The sequence below is a fragment of the Hyperolius riggenbachi genome, chromosome 1 (genome assembly GCF_040937935.1).
Source record: "Hyperolius riggenbachi isolate aHypRig1 chromosome 1, aHypRig1.pri, whole genome shotgun sequence".
In the NCBI taxonomy this organism is placed as follows: domain Eukaryota; kingdom Metazoa; phylum Chordata; class Amphibia; order Anura; family Hyperoliidae; genus Hyperolius; species Hyperolius riggenbachi.
Genome location: NC_090646.1, coordinates 131,800,932 through 131,825,123, shown reverse-complemented (window position 1 = coordinate 131,825,123; position 24,192 = coordinate 131,800,932). Strand labels below are relative to the sequence as shown.

Here is a 24,192-nt window from a genome sequence, read left to right as displayed (position 1 = left end):
TCAGGACCTGGAAGGCTTGCTGTGATAGATGGAACCATGAATTCTACGGTCTACCAAAAAATCCTGAAGGAGAATGTCCGGCCATCTGTTCGGCATTAAGCTGAAGCGATCTTGAATGCTGCAGCAGGACAATGACCCAAAACACACCAGCAAATCCACCTCTGAATGGCTGAAGAAAAACAAAATGAAGACTTTGGAGTGGCCTAGTCAAAGCCCTGACCTGAATCCTATTGAGATGTTGTGGCATGACCTTAAAAAGGCAGTTCATGCTAGAAAACCCTCAAATAAAGCTGAATTACAAAAATTCTGCAAAGATGAGTAGGCCAAAATTCCTCCAGAGCGCTGTAAAAGACTTGTTGCAAGTTATCGCAAAAGCTTGATTGCAGTTATTGCTGCTAAGGGTGGCCCAACCAGTTATTAGGTTCAGGGGGCAATTTCTTTTTCACACAAGGCCATGTAGGTTTTGAGTTTTTTTTCTCACTAAATAATAAAAACCATCATTTCAAACTGCATTTTGTGTTCAATTATGTTTTCTTTAACTAATGGTTAATGGTTTTTGTTGAGCAGAAACATTTAAGTGTGACAAACATGCAAAAGAATAAGAAATCAGGAAGGGGGCAAATAGTTTTTCACACCACTGTATCTAATTCTGCTCAGTACTCAAAGTAATAACAAAGTATAACAGCAAGAAGGCTATTCATGTATAGAAGAAAACAGATACTGGAGGCCTTCTGTAATTCACATTAGAGACCTGAAGATCATTAACACCTATAAACAATACAATACAGTAACATTTGTAAAGTGCTTTTCTCCCATAGGACTCAAAGCGCATAGTTGTGTCTCAGATCAATACAGGGTTGCAGGCTGGACTGTCTTACAGAGGAAATAGTCAGGTGTTCATAAATGCCAGACTGAAGAGGTGGGTTTTCAATTTGGACTTAACTGCTTCCAGGATGGAGCTGGCCTGATTGGGTGTGGCAGGGAGTTCCAAGGTCTAGGGGCAGCCTAAACCAGTGAGAAAAACAATACCAGTGAGGAATACTATTGATACCCAAGTGTTCTAAAATGACAGTGTGCAAATAATGTCTAAGTAGCTGTGTAAACATTTTCCTACTTTTCATGTTAAATATCAGAGGCAAAAACTGTAATTTGAGGGTAGGATTTAGCTATATTGGGACAAATCAATTGCAGAAGGGGTGTCTGCTTCAATGCACAGCCAGAGTTGCATATCAGACTACAGAAAGCAAATATCAAACATATCAAACTCTGAAAGCAAAAACAGTATCAAATGCTGTGAGAATTAGTTACATTTCCTCTGCTCTCTTCAGACAGGTCAGTCAGAAACACAGGACACAGGATCTGCAGCTGTTGGGAGCTCTCTCTGTCTGTCACACACAGAGCTACACATAGGGCTTGATTCACAAAGCGGTGCAAAGTGTTTACACGCCTGTGAAAAGCCCTTTATCACGCCTAAACTCAGTTAAGGCGTGATAAGAAGAAACTCGCGCGATCTCCCGCACGCAAAGTTTTGCGCGCGTACCGTGCTTCGCGCGCAGCGTCCATTGAGCCCTATGGGACTTTGCGCGCGGGAGCTTCGCGCGAAGAGCAGCACAAATCGGTGATAATTTAGCTTTGCACGGCTTATCACGCCTAAAGTCTTTTAGGCGTGATAACTGAGTTATCACCGCTTTGTGAATCAAGCCCATAGAGTTAACTGATCAAGTGTGAGGGGAATTTCCCCTCTCCTCATGGCTCAGTCAGCTGTCAGTTTTGGCGTCAGTAAAGTTTGAAAGTATTTTGCTAACAGTAAACAAAGAAGTTGCTACTAAAATGTATACACCAGTACTTAGCAGCACTTCCCAAACAATTCCGTGTCAATTGAAAAAAATATGTGAATCGATAGTATTCCTTTAAAGAGACTCTGTAACTTGAAAAAGATCCCCTGGGGGGTACTCACCTCGGGTGGGGGAAGCCTCCGGATCCTAATGAGGCTTCCCACGCAGTCCTGCGTCCCACGGGGGTCTCGCTGCAGCCCTCTGAACAGCCGGCGACAGGCCCGACTGTAATTTCAATATTTACCTTTGCTGGCTCCAGCGGGGGCGCTGTGGCTGCATTCGGCTCGGAAATAGACGGAAATACCCGATCTCCGTCGAGTCCGCTCTACTGCGCAGGCGCCGGAGGCGATCGGGTATTTCCGCCTACTTCGGAGCCGACAGCCATCAGAGCGCCTGCGCAGGAGCCAGGAAGGTAAATATTGCGTCACGGCTGTACGGAGGGCTACAGCGAGACCCCTGAGGGACGCAGGACGGCGTGGGAAGCCTCATTAGGATCCTGAGGCTTCCCCCACCCGAGGTGAGTACCCCCCAGGGGACGTTTTACCGTTACAGTTCCTCTTTAAGCCTTCATGCCTGGTACACACCATGCAATTTCCCATCAGATAGATGGGTCGATAGATACTTTCTGACAGATCCGGTCAGATTTTTCTAATCGATTTTCTGATCACTTCTATGCAAATTGATCAGAGAAACGGTCGGAAATCAGATCGGACCTGTCGGAAATAATCTATTCGACCCATCTATCTAATGGGAAATTGCATGGTGTGTACCACGCTTTAGAGAAATAAGATATCAGGGGTCTATTGGAGCCTTTCCGTAACTTACACAATATCATTAACAAATGTTAAAGCTTTACCAGTCCAGCTTTTGTGAATCAGGTTTATATAGTAAAGTTGAAGAAAATTACAAACTTTCTTTTCTGTGCAAAGAAGGAGAAACTATGTCATGTTTCATTGTTGTTTTGGACCTCACTAAGGAGAGTTCACCCTTCTGTCTCTGCAACAACCTAGGCTTACGTTTGAGGCCTGGAGTGTGTCCACGATGACAGGAGACTACCTTCAGTCTTGTGGTAGTTAGCACTCATGTTTTGAAACTCTAGTCTGCTGAGAGTTTGTATGGAGTTTGTATTTTCCCATTATTTCTTGGGCTTCCTCCAGCAGCTCCATCATCAGGCAATTATTATTAATAGTATTTATATAGTGTTGACATCTTCCGCAGCACTTTACAGAGTATATATAGTCAAGTCACTAAGTTTCCCTCAGAGGAACTCACAATCTAATCCCTACTATGGCCAAATGTCCATGCAGTTTAGGGCTATGTTTAGGGGTAAACCAATTAACTTACCGGTATGGTTTGGAATGTGTGAGGAAACCAGAGTGCCCGGAGGAAACCCACACAGACATGGGAAGAACATACAAACTCTGTGCAGATAGTGCCCTGGCTGGGTTACAAACCAGGGAGGCCCCCGGCACTGCAAGACAAGATAGCTATCCACTACACCACCATGCTGCACATTTTGGGCACAAATTAGGAAAATTAGGCCTCCTGTGTGATTATGTATGTGGGGATAGTAGACTGGGGGCTCTTTTGGGGGCAGGGAGAATTGTGAATATTCCTGTATACTCTGTGAAGTGCTTCACAATATGGTGGAAGTATATTAATCACCCAGTCATTGTGTACACCTTGTGGGCTAAGCTTATTTTGAGTCTTCATTTTAAATGAAAAATTAAGGGAAGAAGGGAAAAACTAAGACCAATATAGCTTTTAAACATATACCCCTAAATTATGTTTGTGGTAAATTACATTTAAGTTTTTTTTTCCTGTTTTGTGTACCTGTTGTCCCTTTGTACTGTATAAACACTAACGAAATAAATTTTATTACAAAAAAATGGAGAAGAGGAGGTTAATAAGGGAAAGTATTAATAGTTAATTCTATTGATAACTCCCTTGTTTTGCTCTTTCCATCCCCTTCATTACAGTTATCCTACGACATGCTCCCATTCCATTTAACTCCCTTTTTGTGCTCTCATTGTAGTGACCCTCTCCCGGTTTGTTGAATTAATTGTCAGATTCCCAGTGGAAATGCCTCATCAAATCATTTCCATAGTGTACCATGCTGAGACTATCCAGCCCCACCCATACTCCTTATTAGCATACATCTTACTAATGGAGGAAGCTTTATGCTAATCAGGGCCAGATTTCTAGAAAGGCCACTAAGGCCCGGGCATTGGGCAGCAGCTGGCCAAGGGGCAGCTAGACATGGAAGAGGGATTGCTGCATATGGAAGAAGAGACAGCAAATGAAATACAGAGGTTGCAAATAAGGAGCAACACGTGGAAATAGGGAGCTGTTGCCCAAGGGCACTGTATAAAACAGAATGGGTTGTTATACATGAATGTTAGACATATAAAATAGAGGGCTGCGCAATGTATAGGAGGTGGTGCTGCACATGGAAGGAAAGCTGCAAGTTGGCCCACGGGCGAAAAAAGTATAAATTCGGCCTTGATGCTAATCACTGTAATAAATACACAGCTGCTGCCAGAAAGCTATGCAAACATCCTATCATGGAATTAGCACCAGTGATGTCTCTATGAAGCATTTTGGATACATCTAGTGCTGGGCTAATATAGTTTCGATGTAAGCCCAGATTATTCCTAATTAGTTTTTACCCCCTAAAGCCAAAGGCTACGGAGCTTTGGAGTATTGTTCTCCATAGAACACTACAATATAAAGCTCAACCCGAATAAGAACTGCAGCAACTTGTTCATGTTTTTCTCAGGAAGAGAACCAATTAAGCCCTGAGCAGAGCAATGATTAATTTACCCAAAGAGCAGGAACACTTCAATGACATGTGTTTGGCTGTACTAGATGTGTACACCAGTGCCCACAGGCTCATGTGTTTGGCTGTACTAGATGTGTACACCAGTGCCCACAGGCTCATGTGTTTGGCTGTACTAGATGTGTACACCAGTGCCCACAGGCTCATGTGTTTAGCTGTACTAGATGTGTACACCAGTGCCCCCGAGGGACGCAGGACGGCGTGGGAAGCCTCATTAGGATCCTGAGGCTTCCCCCACCCGAGGTGAGTACCCCCCAGGGGACGTTTTACCGTTACAGTTCCTCTTTAAGCCTTCATGCCTGGTACACACCATGCAATTTCCCATCAGATAGATGGGTCGATAGATACTTTCTGACAGATCCGGTCAGATTTTTCTAATCGATTTTCTGATCACTTCTATGCAAATTGATCAGAGAAACGGTCGGAAATCAGATCGGACCTGTCGGAAATAATCTATTCGACCCATCTATCTAATGGGAAATTGCATGGTGTGTACCACGCTTTAGAGAAATAAGATATCAGGGGTCTATTGGAGCCTTTCCGTAACTTACACAATATCATTAACAAATGTTAAAGCTTTACCAGTCCAGCTTTTGTGAATCAGGTTTATATAGTAAAGTTGAAGAAAATTACAAACTTTCTTTTCTGTGCAAAGAAGGAGAAACTATGTCATGTTTCATTGTTGTTTTGGACCTCACTAAGGAGAGTTCACCCTTCTGTCTCTGCAACAACCTAGGCTTACGTTTGAGGCCTGGAGTGTGTCCACGATGACAGGAGACTACCTTCAGTCTTGTGGTAGTTAGCACTCATGTTTTGAAACTCTAGTCTGCTGAGAGTTTGTATGGAGTTTGTATTTTCCCATTATTTCTTGGGCTTCCTCCAGCAGCTCCATCATCAGGCAATTATTATTAATAGTATTTATATAGTGTTGACATCTTCCGCAGCACTTTACAGAGTATATATAGTCAAGTCACTAAGTTTCCCTCAGAGGAACTTACAATCTAATCCCTACTATGGCCAAATGTCCATGCAGTTTAGGGCTATGTTTAGGGGTAAACCAATTAACTTACCGGTATGGTTTGGAATGTGTGAGGAAACCAGAGTGCCCGGAGGAAACCCACACAGACATGGGAAGAACATACAAACTCTGTGCAGATAGTGCCCTGGCTGGGTTACAAACCAGGGAGGCCCCCGGCACTGCAAGACAAGATAGCTATCCACTACACCACCATGCTGCACATTTTGGGCACAAATTAGGAAAATTAGGCCTCCTGTGTGATTATGTATGTGGGGATAGTAGACTGGGGGCTCTTTTGGGGGCAGGGAGAATTGTGAATATTCCTGTATACTCTGTGAAGTGCTTCACAATATGGTGGAAGTATATTAATCACCCAGTCATTGTGTACACCTTGTGGGCTAAGCTTATTTTGAGTCTTCATTTTAAATGAAAAATTAAGGGAAGAAGGGAAAAACTAAGACCAATATAGCTTTTAAACATATACCCCTAAATTATGTTTGTGGTAAATTACATTTAAGTTTTTTTTTCCTGTTTTGTGTACCTGTTGTCCCTTTGTACTGTATAAACACTAACGAAATAAATTTTATTACAAAAAAATGGAGAAGAAGAGGTTAATAAGGGAAAGTATTAATAGTTAATTCTATTGATAACTCCCTTGTTTTGCTCTTTCCATCCCCTTCATTACAGTTATCCTACGACATGCTCCCATTCCATTTAACTCCCTTTTTGTGCTCTCATTGTAGTGACCCTCTCCCGGTTTGTTGAATTAATTGTCAGATTCCCAGTGGAAATGCCTCATCAAATCATTTCCATAGTGTACCATGCTGAGACTATCCAGCCCCACCCATACTCCTTATTAGCATACATCTTACTAATGGAGGAAGCTTTATGCTAATCAGGGCCAGATTTCTAGAAAGGCCACTAAGGCCCGGGCATTGGGCAGCAGCTGGCCAAGGGGCAGCTAGACATGGAAGAGGGATTGCTGCATATGGAAGAAGAGACAGCAAATGAAATACAGAGGTTGCAAATAAGGAGCAACACGTGGAAATAGGGAGCTGTTGCCCAAGGGCACTGTATAAAACAGAATGGGTTGTTATACATGAATGTTAGACATATAAAATAGAGGGCTGCGCAATGTATAGGAGGTGGTGCTGCACATGGAAGGAAAGCTGCAAGTTGGCCCACGGGCGAAAAAAGTATAAATTCGGCCTTGATGCTAATCACTGTAATAAATACACAGCTGCTGCCAGAAAGCTATGCAAACATCCTATCATGGAATTAGCACCAGTGATGTCTCTATGAAGCATTTTGGATACATCTAGTGCTGGGCTAATATAGTTTCGATGTAAGCCCAGATTATTCCTAATTAGTTTTTACCCCCTAAAGGCTACGGAGCTTTGGAGTATTGTTCTCCATAGAACACTACAATATAAAGCTCAACCCGAATAAGAACTGCAGCAACTTGTTCATGTTTTTCTCAGGAAGAGAACCAATTAAGCCCTGAGCAGAGCAATGATTAATTTACCCAAAGAGCAGGAACACTTCAATGACATGTGTTTGGCTGTACTAGATGTGTACACCAGTGCCCACAGGCTCATGTGTTTGGCTGTACTAGATGTGTACACCAGTGCCCACAGGCTCATGTGTTTGGCTGTACTAGAAGTGTACACCAGTGCCCACAGGCTCATGTGTTTAGCTGTACTAGATGTGTACACCAGTGTCCCCGAGGGACGCAGGACGGCGTGGGAAGCCTCATTAGGATCCTGAGGCTTCCCCCACCCGAGGTGAGTACCCCCCAGGGGACGTTTTACCGTTACAGTTCCTCTTTAAGCCTTCATGCCTGGTACACACCATGCAATTTCCCATCAGATAGATGGGTCGATAGATACTTTCTGACAGATCCGGTCAGATTTTTCTAATCGATTTTCTGATCACTTCTATGCAAATTGATCAGAGAAACGGTCGGAAATCAGATCGGACCTGTCGGAAATAATCTATTCGACCCATCTATCTAATGGGAAATTGCATGGTGTGTACCACGCTTTAGAGAAATAAGATATCAGGGGTCTATTGGAGCCTTTCCGTAACTTACACAATATCATTAACAAATGTTAAAGCTTTACCAGTCCAGCTTTTGTGAATCAGGTTTATATAGTAAAGTTGAAGAAAATTACAAACTTTCTTTTCTGTGCAAAGAAGGAGAAACTATGTCATGTTTCATTGTTGTTTTGGACCTCACTAAGGAGAGTTCACCCTTCTGTCTCTGCAACAACCTAGGCTTACGTTTGAGGCCTGGAGTGTGTCCACGATGACAGGAGACTACCTTCAGTCTTGTGGTAGTTAGCACTCATGTTTTGAAACTCTAGTCTGCTGAGAGTTTGTATGGAGTTTGTATTTTCCCATTATTTCTTGGGCTTCCTCCAGCAGCTCCATCATCAGGCAATTATTATTAATAGTATTTATATAGTGTTGACATCTTCCGCAGCACTTTACAGAGTATATATAGTCAAGTCACTAAGTTTCCCTCAGAGGAACTCACAATCTAATCCCTACTATGGCCAAATGTCCATGCAGTTTAGGGCTATGTTTAGGGGTAAACCAATTAACTTACCGGTATGGTTTGGAATGTGTGAGGAAACCAGAGTGCCCGGAGGAAACCCACACAGACATGGGAAGAACATACAAACTCTGTGCAGATAGTGCCCTGGCTGGGTTACAAACCAGGGAGGCCCCCGGCACTGCAAGACAAGATAGCTATCCACTACACCACCATGCTGCACATTTTGGGCACAAATTAGGAAAATTAGGCCTCCTGTGTGATTATGTATGTGGGGATAGTAGACTGGGGGCTCTTTTGGGGGCAGGGAGAATTGTGAATATTCCTGTATACTCTGTGAAGTGCTTCACAATATGGTGGAAGTATATTAATCACCCAGTCATTGTGTACACCTTGTGGGCTAAGCTTATTTTGAGTCTTCATTTTAAATGAAAAATTAAGGGAAGAAGGGAAAAACTAAGACCAATATAGCTTTTAAACATATACCCCTAAATTATGTTTGTGGTAAATTACATTTAAGTTTTTTTTTCCTGTTTTGTGTACCTGTTGTCCCTTTGTACTGTATAAACACTAACGAAATAAATTTTATTACAAAAAAATGGAGAAGAAGAGGTTAATAAGGGAAAGTATTAATAGTTAATTCTATTGATAACTCCCTTGTTTTGCTCTTTCCATCCCCTTCATTACAGTTATCCTACGACATGCTCCCATTCCATTTAACTCCCTTTTTGTGCTCTCATTGTAGTGACCCTCTCCCGGTTTGTTGAATTAATTGTCAGATTCCCAGTGGAAATGCCTCATCAAATCATTTCCATAGTGTACCATGCTGAGACTATCCAGCCCCACCCATACTCCTTATTAGCATACATCTTACTAATGGAGGAAGCTTTATGCTAATCAGGGCCAGATTTCTAGAAAGGCCACTAAGGCCCGGGCATTGGGCAGCAGCTGGCCAAGGGGCAGCTAGACATGGAAGAGGGATTGCTGCATATGGAAGAAGAGACAGCAAATGAAATACAGAGGTTGCAAATAAGGAGCAACACGTGGAAATAGGGAGCTGTTGCCCAAGGGCCCTGTATAAAACAGAATGGGTTGTTATACATGAATGTTAGACATATAAAATAGAGGGCTGCGCAATGTATAGGAGGTGGTGCTGCACATGGAAGGAAAGCTGCAAGTTGGCCCACGGGCGAAAAAAGTATAAATTCGGCCTTGATGCTAATCACTGTAATAAATACACAGCTGCTGCCAGAAAGCTATGCAAACATCCTATCATGGAATTAGCACCAGTGATGTCTCTATGAAGCATTTTGGATACATCTAGTGCTGGGCTAATATAGTTTCGATGTAAGCCCAGATTATTCCTAATTAGTTTTTACCCCCTAAAGGCTACGGAGCTTTGGAGTATTGTTCTCCATAGAACACTACAATATAAAGCTCAACCCGAATAAGAACTGCAGCAACTTGTTCATGTTTTTCTCAGGAAGAGAACCAATTAAGCCCTGAGCAGAGCAATGATTAATTTACCCAAAGAGCAGGAACACTTCAATGACATGTGTTTGGCTGTACTAGATGTGTACACCAGTGCCCACAGGCTCATGTGTTTGGCTGTACTAGATGTGTACACCAGTGCCCACAGGCTCATGTGTTTGGCTGTACTAGATGTGTACACCAGTGCCCACAGGCTCATGTGTTTGGCTGTACTAGATGTGTACACCAGTGCCCACAGGCTCATGTGTTTGGCTGTACTAGATGTGTACACCAGTGCCCACAGGCTCATGTGTTTGGCTGTACTAGATGTGTACACCAGTGCCCACAGGCTCATGTGTTTGGCTGTACTAGATGTGTACACCAGTGCCCACAGGCTCATGTGTTTGGCTGTACTAGATGTGTACACCAGTGCCCACAGGCTCATGTGTTTGGCTGTACTAGATGTGTACACCAGTGCCCACAGGCTCATGTGTTTGGCTGTACTAGATGTGTACACCAGTGCCCAGAGGCTCCATATCGGTGAGGGAGCAGGATGTGCTCGTTACGTAACCAGAACTGACAAAAAGAGGATTGCAGACAAGTACGCACAGGGAGTGTTGATGTGTTGGCTTGCTTTCAGCACTTCTCAAAAGTCACTGAGCCCTTTAAAATCTGTTGTACAAATGTGACCAAAACAGTCCAAAACAATTATGCTTGTTTATTATTTATTGAGGAAAATGACCCAAAGATACATATTTGTGTGTGTGGGAAGAGGATATGAAGAGGAAATTAGTGTCAGGTGTTTGAGTCAATGAGATTTTAATGAGTGTGAGTGTGAAAGGCTCTGTCTTATTTAATGAAAAGTAATCTAGGTCTTTATCATATAAAAATTAACTTTACCATTTAGGTTTGTGGATAGAAATGTGGCTCAAACTTCTGCAGTTAGACGACCCAAAATAAGAACATCTATTGATTATCACCAGGCTGGTAATGACAAGTCTATTATTGAAGTATCCGGACTCCACCAGTCCTGTCAGGCAGATGTTGTACAGATGGAGGCAACAAAAGATCACACCAAGAGCAAGGCATGTAATGTTCCAGCAGGAGCTCTCAAACAACCCTGAGGTACCGTGTAAGAGATGAAAGGGCTCTCATGCATTGGCAAATGTCATTGTTCATGTGTCCACCATCAGAAGAACACAGAAGAATAATGCGCTATATGGCAGGGATGGAAGGGGAAAGACTCTACTACAATTCTAGCCATCTACTGTTTTGGCATGATTTATGGAACTATGGATTGTGAGTGTTACCAACAAATTCCACAGAACAATGACAAGATAGCCATCTATGAACGCAAGTCTAGAAAGCTGGTTTAAGCAGCATGATGATGACCCTAACTGCATAAGTCAATCCACCAAAAAATTGTTAAGGCCCAATTCTAGAGAAATGATTATTGTTTCTATCCCCACCACAATGCGCAAATTCACAAACTTTAGACCCCGCTGGATAGGAAGTCTGTCACTGGGATTCCAGGGGATCACCGTCGTAATCCCATCATTGTGCGCATGTGCGCCACAACTCTGGTGTTAACCTTTTTAAAAGGTATGCGTTGCCCATTGACTTACAATACTTCTGTCACCGTGGGCCTGGTGGTAGCAGGGAGCACCTGGCGACGTCAGCCGGAGCGAGGATGCAAGCGGCCAAGCGCACATTAAAGTCGCAAAAAACGGAAGCAAGCCGCTGTGGGGGACTGGAGGATCATTTTGTCCTGATGCAGGCACAGGATGTCTGCAGGGGGCTGGTAGAAGCCCCAGTTAAATTAAACAAGTTAAACTCTTAAACTTTTTTTTTAATTACAGTACTGCTTTAAGTGCCCTAGGCCCCATTGCCTTGCATTTCCATTGCGTTACTCTGCAGTAAAACAGGGTAAAACAACGCACACTTGTTGCAATGCAAGTGTAAAAGGGGCCTCGCAATACTAAAAATAATTTGAAGAGGATATGTTGAAAATCACATTTAGGGTAAAAATAAAATATGGAAGCAGCCGATACCAGTTAATAAACTGCCCATAATATCAGAAACTCACTCAGTCTGCATAATTTTGAAACGTTCCTATGGCTGCTGCTTGCAGCATTGCATAGGCCAATAGGGAACCTACAGGTGTGACTGCAGCCTGTTGCCTCTCATTGTAGTGGCTGGATAGTGTAATGGTTAAGGGCTCTGCCTCTGACACAGGAGACCTGGGTTCGAATCTCGGCTCTGCCTGTTCAGTAAGCCAGCACCTATTCAGTAAGGAGTTTCTTGGGCAAGTCTCCTTAACACTGCTACTGCCTACTGAGTGCGCTCTAGTGGCTGCCTCGCACGCGCTTTGAGTCCGACAGGAGAAAGGCGCTATACAAATACTGCCATTATTGTCTGCTGTGCAGCCTTCAAGCATCTGGGAAATTACAGAGGGGACTGGAAAACAATATTTTACCATTTCTGTCCATATAGATGGGACCACTCTGGACTAGAATTGAAGTTTATGCTATTTTGCTATCTGCTGTTATACACCTGCCTGTGCGGAGTCCAAGGAGAAGTCAGAGTCACAGCTGTCACCTTCACCCCAGTTGAGATTAACATGCTGAAAATAGTTGCCAAGTAATTATGCAGCCGCTCCAACATCTTACGAACACAGATGGCACTATTCTTCTCTAACAGCACTGGCATTGGTGAGAGTACCATCTGGAACAGCCTTTCCCTGTCTGCACTCAAACTTTTCTGATTAACAATTAAAAGTGGAGGAAAACAAATGCTAAACATCTGCACATGCATTTTAAACAACTTCAGTTGAGAAGTAAGTCTATCTTTTCATTGCGTTACAATTCCTCCATCACTTTGGACCACTCTATGTTGTGGCATTGGAGAAATGTGACACTATGTCAAATAAACTGTAACAATTAAAATACATATGTTAGATGTATATTTTCGCCAGAGTAAAATGAACTGCAAATTACTTATTTCCTGTGTAGCTATCACTCTCACCCAGTATTATTATTACTTAGGTTATATAGCACCAGCATATTACGCAACGCTGTACAATAAATATGATTATAGACAATGATAATTGGGGGGGGGGGGGTGACAGACAACACAATACAGGTAATGGGCAACAAGTTACACCATGCCAGATCATACAAGGAATGCAGCCGCAGGGGGCCCAGAAGCCAAAGGGGGCCTGTCCTGAGAAACTGACAACCATGGGCAAGGAGAGAAGAAGCTTTCTGCTCTCTGCACAATTGTTCTAATGACTGCATCTGCTCAGTCACTGATAAGGAAGCATACAAAGTTTTGCAGCCAAAGATTTGTAGACAGTCCTTATTCAGTGTGCATCAGGCTCTTGTGTACAGTGCCCAGCCTTCTTGGTGGGAAGGGGCCCTATCCAAAGTTTCGCAGGGGGGCCCAGTGATTTCTAGTTACGCCCCTGGGTTCCCGTTATTCTGTGGGTAGAGTGCACAATCAGGTATGATACACAAATGGGGAGGGCCCTACCAAAAGGCTTACAGTCTAAAGTAGTTACCGGTATTAGTAATCTGATGGCTTCCAACCTCTTACCAGCAGGTTTTGGACTAGCACATCTCCACATGGGGGAACCTCAGATCTCCTTTATTTTCAAAAGCACTCCTTGGCAATGAACTGTAAAAAGGATGTCAGCTGGCCTGCCTACTCACGACACTCTACTCTACCAGTAAAGCTACTGATTCATGAAGCAAACACTGCCATTCAAGCGCAGGAGACTTGGACGCAGCAGTGAGTAACTTCATCGCTGTCAGAAGCCGGCGCTGAAGTTACTTATAAAACACTATAATTCGTCCTCCAGCAATTGCTGGAAGCCAAATTATTTCATTCCCTACCATCCATGGCGGCCTGGAGGGGGAATAGTATTTAATATTGATGGGAATTTGTGCAGGAGCAGGATAAGCCATACAGACTGTATTCTGCGCCCAAGTCTCCTGCGCCGATTCCTCTCATACACTCATGAAGGCCCCACCTTGTTATTTATAGTACAGTAGTTGAACTTTACTGAAAGATAATAGTAGGGGAATAAAAATCAATATACTGCAATGTGAGAAGTAAAAAAAATAGATGACAGATCAATAAATGATTGATATTTGCACTGCAATTGGTTCATGATGTGTGATCCAACTTGAGCCCCTACAGATCATCATCTTTACTGCCAGTAGAAAAAAAAAACAGCACCAAGTACCACTATCTATAAACACACCTACTAACAATGTGATTGGCTAAAGGGTTGTTTTTTTTTTCATATGGATATGCAGAGAGAGAGAGCGATACTGCTGGCTTGACACTTAGAAACAGACACTATTTCCCACAATGCAATACCCCATCATATCAGTCAGGATACTGTCAGCGCCATGGCCCTGACATCACACGGTGGGAGGTGTTTCACCACAGTATCAATATTCCCTATAGTTGCGCTCAGTCCCTTGATCCTTACATCCAGATTCCAGGGGCCAATCAAATATTGCACCTTAATGAACAAAAGATATATATAGTGTAATATGTTCTGACAAAAGAGATTAGCACCCTTTTAGTGACAGTCACACTCTGGGAGCAGTGTATATGTATAAATCAAGGTAAGATGCCCGACACCACCTATATCAAGCACTCCCCCCCTAGTTATCCCTGCTCACCAGCAGCAAAACACAGCAGGTATCACATCCAGTTCACCACACTGCTAAATGCTCAATGTTGCCGTCATCAAGGTTAATATGCTTTGGACATAATCTAGGGCTCAAACAAGAAGGATCATGTGTAAAACCGTATTATTTAATACAACCTTTAAAACCAGTAATGCCCGTACATGAGAAAACAAGTAAACAGCATAAATATCACCATCTCTGGATCAGGAAGATAGCAGCGTCCCGCATCCCCTCTCCGTATGCTCCTCTTGGTGTGTAGGCCTTGGCTCCGCCCTACCGGTTTCGTCATACAATGACTCATCAGGGGCCACAGTATCAGCCATACAAATGCTCCTGATTATCCGTTTGAGACAGGGTAAAGACTTCTCGTGAGAAAGGGGTATCGGCTACTGTGTGGGATGAAGTTCAATCCGGATACCACAGGAGACTTTTAGAAGTCTTATAGAACCCATGTATTGACAGTTCAGAACTTTTTGCTGATATAACAACTGAACAGTATTAACAAGTGGTTGTAATGTTTTGGCTGGTCATTATATACTTGCATGCTTGTTTATGTGAGTAATTCTGAAAATATCAGTGATTTTTTTTATCTTTCTCTGATAACAATTGGATGGGGGTTTGGCAGCATCTTATGCTGGGAATACACCATACGTTTTTTCAGCAGATAGATGGTTCAATAGATAATTTCAGACATATCCGATCTTATTTTCGATCGATTTTCTGAACGATTTCTTCTAAAAGTTAATGGAAATAGATAAGAAAAGATTGGAGAATCGAGCGGGAAATTAAACGGAAAAACTAATTGAAAATCGATCGGATTATAAAATAATCTGTATTCCCAGCATTACAACAATGTGCTCATTAAAAATAGTGTGCCTAGCGGCCCATTACCAGGGTTGGAGCTACTAATAAGATTAAGATCGCTACCAACTATACTATTTAAAAAAACAAATAAATTAGCTGTTTAATTTAACAAAACATCAATTCAAGTAAAAATCTGTGCTTGCATTGGGGTTTTTAAAGCATTTGTTGCTCTGTAGGCACAAGTAGAATACAATATGCTTTGTTTGGAAAACTGCAATGCAGCAGTGGTTCCTTTGCCTCACAACGATGGTCAATTTGGCTATGTACACAGATCTCTACAGTGAGACTCTGTGCCCGTACATCCTGAAAATATGTGAGCACATCATTGTGAAAGAAGAACACAGTCCGTTATCCTGAAGCCTGTTTGTGAGCTGACAGTTCTGAGGTGAAATTCAGCTATTAGCAGCCAAAGCTAAGGTACGGCTTATTCTGTAGTATGTGTCACCATCACAATGATCGGTCTATAGAAGGCATGTGAGCCTGCTGCCTTTGGGCATTCACGTGGCCGTCTTATGTTTTCCATCTGACTCTCTGCAAGTTCTAGACTTTGTAATTAACAAGACATATACTATGATCATTACAGAGATCCAGTCACACAAATATCCATATGGAACAACCTGCAATTTTACTCTGCAACAGTGGAGTTTTACCATCCTGTAAATGCCTGTTATTTATTTTCATTATGTATTGCAATATTCAACTCCCACCTGGATGAACAAACCCACTTTTCCTTGTAGCTGGTGTCTTCTTTCAAATGCAGACTAGCACAGTGCAGCACAGGCTATTCACCTGCTCCAGCGGTCTGTTCTCTGGCAGAAGTCAGCAGCTGATACACAACACTGTACAGCTCTTGATGCGCTACAGTAGGTGTACTGAGTTGTGTGTCAGTAGCCATAGAAGACAGTAAAGAGGAGAACAAACCCAATGCTGGGGCAGGTAAACAGCCTGCACTCCACTGCACATGTTATGCGGGTACCTCAAAAAAGGGCATCCAGTAAAGCCGATAGAATATTGGTAAATGTATTGATATTTCACTTTTGCAGTTTAAATGATAGTAAAATATCAATAATAAATACCAATTTTACTAAAGCTAACAGGGGCATAACTAAACTTAATAGTACCCCCCTGCAAAAATGATAGCATAGGGCCCCCTTGGTCCCCGAACCCCATGCGGGTCACGTGATCAGGAGTCAGTGAATGGCAGCATAGTGTTCTGCTCCTGCACATGGTTTTTGTGAGCGAACAGGGAGGGGTTTTTTTTGCTAATTGGTAGTACTTGTGCTTGGGGAGAAGGAGGAGGAAGGGGGCCCCCAAAGCCTCTGGGCCCCCCTGCGATGGCGTAATTGCTACACCCATGATAGCTAAACATAGCCCTATTCTCACACTTAACCCTCCCCCCCATGGCTAACCTTAACCACCCCCTACATGGCTAACCTTTACTACCCATCCCCACGGCTAACCTTAACCCCCCAACCCCCACGGCTAGCCTTAACTTCCCTCTGCTGCTAATCCGCCGGAAAAATGCTAAAAAAAATTTGGGTGCCGCCATAGGCGCCCAATATTTCCCCTCAATGCCAAAATTTGTGGTGCCCAATCTTCCGCTGCTAGCGGGCGTCCTAATTTTCTGTTTCTGCACATATTCAACATTTTTTTTTTACTTCAATATTTTTTATTGTAAAAAAAAGCAATTGAACTTGACAACTTATAAAATAAAGGTGAGCTATGAAAAGTAACTGGTGCATCAAAGAAACATGTAAATCACAGTCTTTAGCCTTATATACAATATACAATATTTCTGAACAACCTTGAGTAACTACACTTTATGGCTTACGTTTTGAGGTCAACCAGTTTATGCATGATAAAAACACTTAACAGTACATACTGCACATGTATTTAGTCCTATATATATAGCATAGGTTTAATAACGCTAAGTGAACCAACTGTGACTTAAATTACTTGAAGAAAGTTCATTGACAAAAAGAGGAGAAAACCTAAGAATATAAAGATATGTAAAGATATAAGAGAAATGGAACAGAGCGAGGAGGGGGGGAGTGGAGAAGGTGACTGAGTGCGCTTTCTATCCTGGCTTTCTGCAAGGCTAGGAATATGTGGCATTATCTGGGGTGCAAGGAGGCGGGGCCTAAGCTCAAGCAGTACCTCTGGCGCCCAAATGTCCTATTTACTAAATATTACATATTAATATGTGAAATTTGGGCGACGGGGGCACCGCATAAGTTTGGGTGCCCCATAGGTGCCCATGTTAATATCAGCTTTTAAAATTAAATAATGTGCGCTGAAGCCGCCTGCTATACAAACTGCAGCTACAAATAGCGGGCGCCTCTGGCACCCAAACTTCTGTTAGTGTCCAAGCTTTGAGTGCACAATATATTTTGGCTATCGGGGAGGGGGGGGGGGGTGTTAGGTTTAGGCAAGAGTGGAGGGTCAGATAGGGTTAGTCATCAGTGGGGGGTCAGTTAGGGTTAGGCATGAGTGGGAGGTCAGTTAAGGTTAGGCATGAGTGGGGGGTGGTAGGTTAGGGTTAGGCATCAGTGGGGAGTGGTAGGTTAGAGTTAGGCATCAGTGGTCGGTGGTAGGTTAGGGTTAGGCTTCGGTGGGGGGTAGTAGGTTAGGGTTAGGCAACATGGGGAGCTCATTTATGGGTTCGCCATCGGTGGGGGAAGGCGGTTAAGGTTAGGCATTGGTAGAGGGAGAGCTTGTGTGAGAATAGGGTTAGGTTTAACAATAAAAATATATTGATAACATTTACAGATATTTTAATATCCGCATTGCCACTGTCCAATAGTAGAATATCAATACATTTACAGATATCGTACTAGGTGCTATTTCTGGCACCCATTTTGCAGGTATATATACCTTCAATTATTTTGCCCAAGAGTGTCTCTAACTTGGATTCTTAGGGATCCCTTAATTAATAGTAATGTGCAGATCCATTTGGAATTTCTTCCCCAGTACAGTACTTTTTAACTAGTCTACACTCGCACCATATATGTTGATATGCTTCTGGGGTATTATACCCCCTGAAACAATTTGGAGATCCAGAATTTGTGATCTGAGCCACCCTATGGGTCATGAGATGCCAATGCATTAATACCTGATTATTTTATCTCCACCAGGTTGATGTTACCTGATCTTTTAGGTATGGAGCACTTGATTTAATGATGGGGGACTGGCAAGTGGATGGGGGGGGGGGGGGGTTAGTTATCCTGGCCATACTTTTATGAGGGGAAGGTGTGGATATGCTGTCCACTCTTGTTATTGGGGATGAGGGGAGAGAAGTTAACCACTTGAGGACCCACCCTTTACCCCCCCTTAAGGACCAGCGTTGAATTCTGTGATCTGTGCTGGGTGGGCTCTACAGCCCCCAGCACAGATCAAACACCAGGCAGAGAGATCAGATCACCCCCCTTTTTTCCCCACTAGGGGGATGATGTGCTGGGGGGGTCCGATCTCTCCTGCCTGCGTGTGGCTGGCGGGGGGGGGGCACCTCAAAGCCCCCCTCCGCGGCGAAATTCCGCTTCCCCCTCTCCTACCTGGCAGCCCTGGTAATCGGGGCTGCACAGGACGCTATCCGTCCTGTGCAGCCTGTGACAGGACGTCCCCTGTCACATGGCGGCGATCCCCGGTCGCTGATTGGCCGGGGATCGCCGATCTGCCTTACGGCGCTGCTGCGCAGCAGCGCCGTACAATGTAAACAAAGCGGATTATTTCCGCTTGTGTTTACATTTAGCCTGCGAGCCGCGATCGGCGGCGCGCAGGCCATTCACGGAGCCCCCCGCCGTGAAATGACAGGAAGCAGCCGCTCGCGCGAGCGGCTGCTTCCTGATTAATTAGCCGGCGACGCAGAACTGCGTCGCTGGTCCTGCAGCTGCCACTTTGCCGACGTGCGGTATCGGCAAGTGGTTAAAGAGACACTGAAGCGAAAAAAAATATATGATATAATGAATTGGTTGTGTACTATGAATAATTACTAGAAGATTAGCAGCAAAGAAAATATTCTCATACTTTTATTTTCAGGTATATAGTGTTTTTTCTAACATTGCATCATTCTATAATATGTGCAGATTACACAACACTCAGCATTCAAAATGAGTCTTTCAGAGCAGTCTGTGAAGTAATGAACTCTCCTCTAGCAGAGGAAAAGTAAACAGTTCAATTACAGTTGAGATAATAAAAGTCAGATAACAGCCCTCTCCACGACTAAGTTAGTCGGAGAGCTTAATAGCTTTTTTGCATAGAGATAACAACTGGAGTTTCTCAACTCTTCCTGTACTGGAAACAATTAGACTGATGTATCTGATCTTAATGTTTTATTTCTTAGCTGTACTACACATACAAATCATAATATCATCATTTTTTTTTCACTTCAGTGTCTCTTTAAGCACACTTTTTCTTTGGGAAGGGGAGAGGGGATATGCCGGACACACTTTTTATGTGAGGGTAATATGTTGGCCACACTTGTCATAGTGGTTTGTGATAGGTGGCCAAACTTGTTATTATGATGGGAGGGATAAACTGCACTGTGTATGGGGTGGAAGGAGGAAGTCATTGGACAGGAGGGATTGGTGGCCATGTGTGTTTTGGGGCAGAAGGAGGGGGTGCTATGGTGGCAAGTGGGGAGAGTTCATTTTGATGGCTATACTTGCTACATGTCCCCAGAGGTCATGGGAAGGAAGGGAGGGTTGGATTGGGAACTCGATTTTATGTGATAGGGCACAATCAATGATTTGAAGGGAGGTTCTATAATTTGTAGTTGCATCCACAATGCTATACTACCCCACATCAATGCCAATATTTCAGAGTAAAGAATAAGCATTGATAAATGACATAAATGCAAATATAGTTCATGCACAGTACTAATAAATACAAAATGCAAATGACAAATACATGTTGTTCTTCCAGAAAATGCACAGTAAAGAAACACCAGGGGAGGGTATTGCCCATATGTGCTTATCATCTGCAAGATATAAAAATAGGAATGCTTTAATAGCGGTGTAGCAAGAGTCTGACGTTGTTGCTTTTTCATGTCCAGGTAAGCCGACCACATCCTGCAGATGCCCCCCTCCTCATCCTTTTTGTGATTGGTGGAGTAACAGTCTCAGAAGTTCGAATGGTGAAAGACCTTGTAGCATCTCTGAAGCCTGGAGTACAGGTAACCAGCGTGTGTTGGAAGTGTGTCTGTAGGTTATAGCTACCTCTCAGGCATTGGCACAGTAGTGGTTATTGTGTATTTATATAGCGCTAACAATGTTCCACAGCATTTTGCCTCAACCATTATGATGACCCCAAACTTCCCTCAGAGGAGCTCACAATCTAATCCCTACCCCAGCCATAATGTCCCTAATGGTTTAAAGGGAAACTTCAGCCTAAACAAACATACTGTCATCAAGTTACATTAGTTATGTTAATTAGAATAGATAGGTAATAGAATCTCTTACCCACCCTGTTTTAAAAGAACAGGCAAATGTTTGTGATTCATGGTGGCTGCCATCTTTGTCATGGGGGCAGCCATCTTTTTGGTTGAAAGGAGGTGACAAGGAGCAGGAGACACAGTTCCAACTATCCTGTGTCCTGATAACCCCTCCCAGCTGCACACACTAGGCTTCAAATGTCAAATTCAAAATGGAAAAAAAAAAAAAATTGCACCAAAACAGCAGAAGGAGAACAACAAAATCAGAAATCCCATCATGCTTTGCACAGCATCAGGGGAAAAAAGCCCGGGCAGTTTTCTTTTGTGCAGCTAAAAATGAGGCTTGTATAAGAGAAACAAAGTTCTGATGCCGTGAAACTGTTAAAGAAACACCAGGCCTTTTCAGTGCTGCTGAGTCGATTTTTAATCCGGAGGTTCACTTTAAGGACAATTGTTTGGCGGGAACCATTTAACTAATCAATATGTTTTGGGGATGTGGATGGAAACCCACGTGAACATGAGAACATATAAACTCTGTGTTGGTAAAGGGGAACTTCATCCTAAACAAACATACTATCATTAAGTTACATTAGTTATGTTAATTAAAATAGAAGGGTAATATAATCTCTTACCCACCCTGTTTTAAAAGAGCAGGCAAATGTTTGTGATTTCATGGGGGCAGTCATCTTTTTGGTTGAAAGGAGGTGACAGGGAGCATGAGACACAGTTCCAACTGTCCTGTGTCCTGATCACCCCTCCCAGCTGCACGCGCTAGGCATCTAAAACAACAACAACATCAGAAATCCCATCATGCTTTGCACAGCATCAGGGAAAAAATGCCCGGGCAGATTTCTTTGATGGGGCAAAGCTTAGCTTCTGTGCAGCTAAAAATGAGGCTTGGGTAAGAAAAACAAAGTTCTGATGCTGTGAAACTGTTACAGAAACACCAAGCCTTTTCAGAGCTGCTGAGTAGATTTTTAGTCTGGAGGTTCACTTTCAGAGATAGATATAAGCAATATAGAATGTTAGATAACAAAATTGGGCTGCTATTCACAGCATCCAACCAGATTCCTTTTCTCAAAGGTTTGAACAACTCCACTGTTCCTCTAGTCTAGTTAACAAATTTATTCCTACATTTTCTAGCTATGATTTTAGGATTGAAGGGTTCAGTGAGTGCAACAAATTCATGATCTCAGAATATGCTGTATTAACCTCATGAGATATTTAACAGCAGGATTACAGTCAGTCACATTCCCGCAAGGGCTATGATTGCATTGATGCTGCTAATGTAAGTACGTTCATAGCTTGGATTTTCAAACAGAACAGTAGTTTATCGAGCTTTAAGGTCAATCACGTTCCTTGGCAAATAGTGTATAATCCTCTCGACTATGTTAATCGTCACTGCATTGGGCATGTGCTGTTGCGGGAGTTTCAGGCAACCTTTCCCCTGACAGGATTAGCAACTGAAAACAGTTCTTTTAAATTCTATAAAAGATCTTGACAAAATATACTTTACACGCTACTAATGCAAAGATTGACTTCATTGAGAATAAAAATAGAACTTTTAGCTCTCTTTGCTTAATCCTACCAAGAGAAGGTGTTTTGTAATTGTAAGAGGCTGGTTTATCTAATAGTTTTGCATGAGGTACTTGACAACTTTCCCTGTCAGTGTCAAGATATAAATGGAGGAATGTGTAACAAGAGATCAACTTTAGTCAAATCATTTCTTTCTCCTTTTTATCCAGCAGCTTAGTCTATAATTCCTATGATCATGTCTAATGGAATAAACCAGATCTAGTCTAATGCTCTTAACCCGGGTTTTAGATATTAAATCTCATTAGTGTTATCATCAGTGGCGTAGCTAAGGAGCTGTGGGCCCCGGTGCAAGTTTGACAATGGGGCCCCCCAAAGCACTCTATACATAACAATTGATACGGCGCACCAAAACCTGCCAATGGCAACTACAGTGTCAGAGGTGCAAGAAAAGCATGGGAAACAGTCTCTTAAGGATTACCAGTATTCAAAGTATCTATAGAAGTCATTATTATGGGCACAGGACCAATAGAGAGCTAATACTGTAGTTGGGGGAGGGCCCTTCGGGGCCCCTCTGGCCCAAGGGCCCCGATGCGGTCGCTACCTCTGCAACCCCTATTGCTACGCCCCTGGTTATCATGAATGCAGAAAATAGGATGGGTGGGAAGGTTAAAAACAGGAACAAGGCCATCATTTTTAATCTATTCTTACAAACGTCATCAAATATGACCTAAAACAGGGGTGAGCAGCTTACTGCACTTCTACAGCCTTCTTTGCAGATCTGACTATTCACAATCAACCATTGTCTGGCTATTTGCTACTTATTTTTTTTTTAATAAAGTATATGTGAAGTGACATGTGACTTGATGAAATAAACATAGTTACATATAGTACTGATCCTGCTAATAACTTATCTGAGGTCCCTTTCTATTTTCCTGCATTGCAAGTGTTACAAAATGTTATCTACGCAAATGAGACACTCAAACAGCAAGCCGAATACAGCCATATGTCCTGAAAAGTAAACAGAAGGCAGAACACAATTATCTAGCTGAGAAAGCAATGCTGATAATGTTTTAGTGCTGCAGGGCTCAGAGGACCATTACTTCTGCATGTTTTTCATCCAAATAAAGCAGATTTTACATCAGACTGTCATGGCTACTGTTTAGAACTTAGTCTTAAACAACGCAGCCACTAAAATTAAAATAAAAATATGAGAATTCTAGGTTACTCGTTTTTTATCAAGCATTAGTACTACACGTGCAATGAATTATCCCATAAGCTTATTGTCAGTTCAGGTTTGCTTTAAGGCTGCAGTGTTTCAGTTATGCAAAACAAAAGTTTGCCTTCTTAAAACAGAAATTATTTGCGATTAGTCAGTCCAATTATCAAATTATTATTGGAGTGAGCATATGATGTCTCCCACGATACATCACTGCTGAATATGCAAATCATCCTTTGATGTCCCTGTAAACTAAACACACCTCCAGAATTACTGGAATGCAATGATGTGTCAGCTTGCTAATTGTACAGAGCCTCAATAATCCAACATGCATACAGACTGTTTCAGATTGGTTGATCCTCATCAGTGCATGGCATGGACACATCATTGCCTGGAAGTCGGAACAGGTTAGTGTGCGCTGCGTGTCATCCACTGCCTCCATAGCGTTGCGAGTGGAAAGAGGGCTGGAGCGCACACACAGTTGAATGAATTCCATTGAGTGGAATGAAGGGAAGATACTTTGAGGCCCTTATGGGCGCTGGGGCCCTGGGGAAATTGCCCCCTTTGCCCATATGAAAGGTAAGAGTCACAGAGCCCCCACTCTTCAACCCTAGCCCTCAAGATGCCAGAGCTGCAGCTTAGCAACCTTCTCATTCATATTACAATAATGGAGAACGGTAGTATGGCCAACAGAGATGGGCAGTGTGGAGGGATAGATTTACAGGT

The 24,192-nt window shown here is 42.9% G+C and overlaps 1 protein-coding gene across 1 annotated transcript in view; it reads left to right on the top strand.

Annotated features, from left to right (window-relative positions):
* SCFD2 (sec1 family domain containing 2) overlaps nt 1–24,192 on the top strand; it is a 628,477-nt gene that overhangs the window by 589,572 nt on the left and 14,713 nt on the right. Inside the window, exon 8 of the mRNA XM_068278557.1 lies at nt 20,337–20,456. Within this exon, the coding sequence (XP_068134658.1) occupies nt 20,337–20,456 (120 nt within the window). The remainder of the gene's footprint in view (nt 1–20,336; nt 20,457–24,192) is intronic.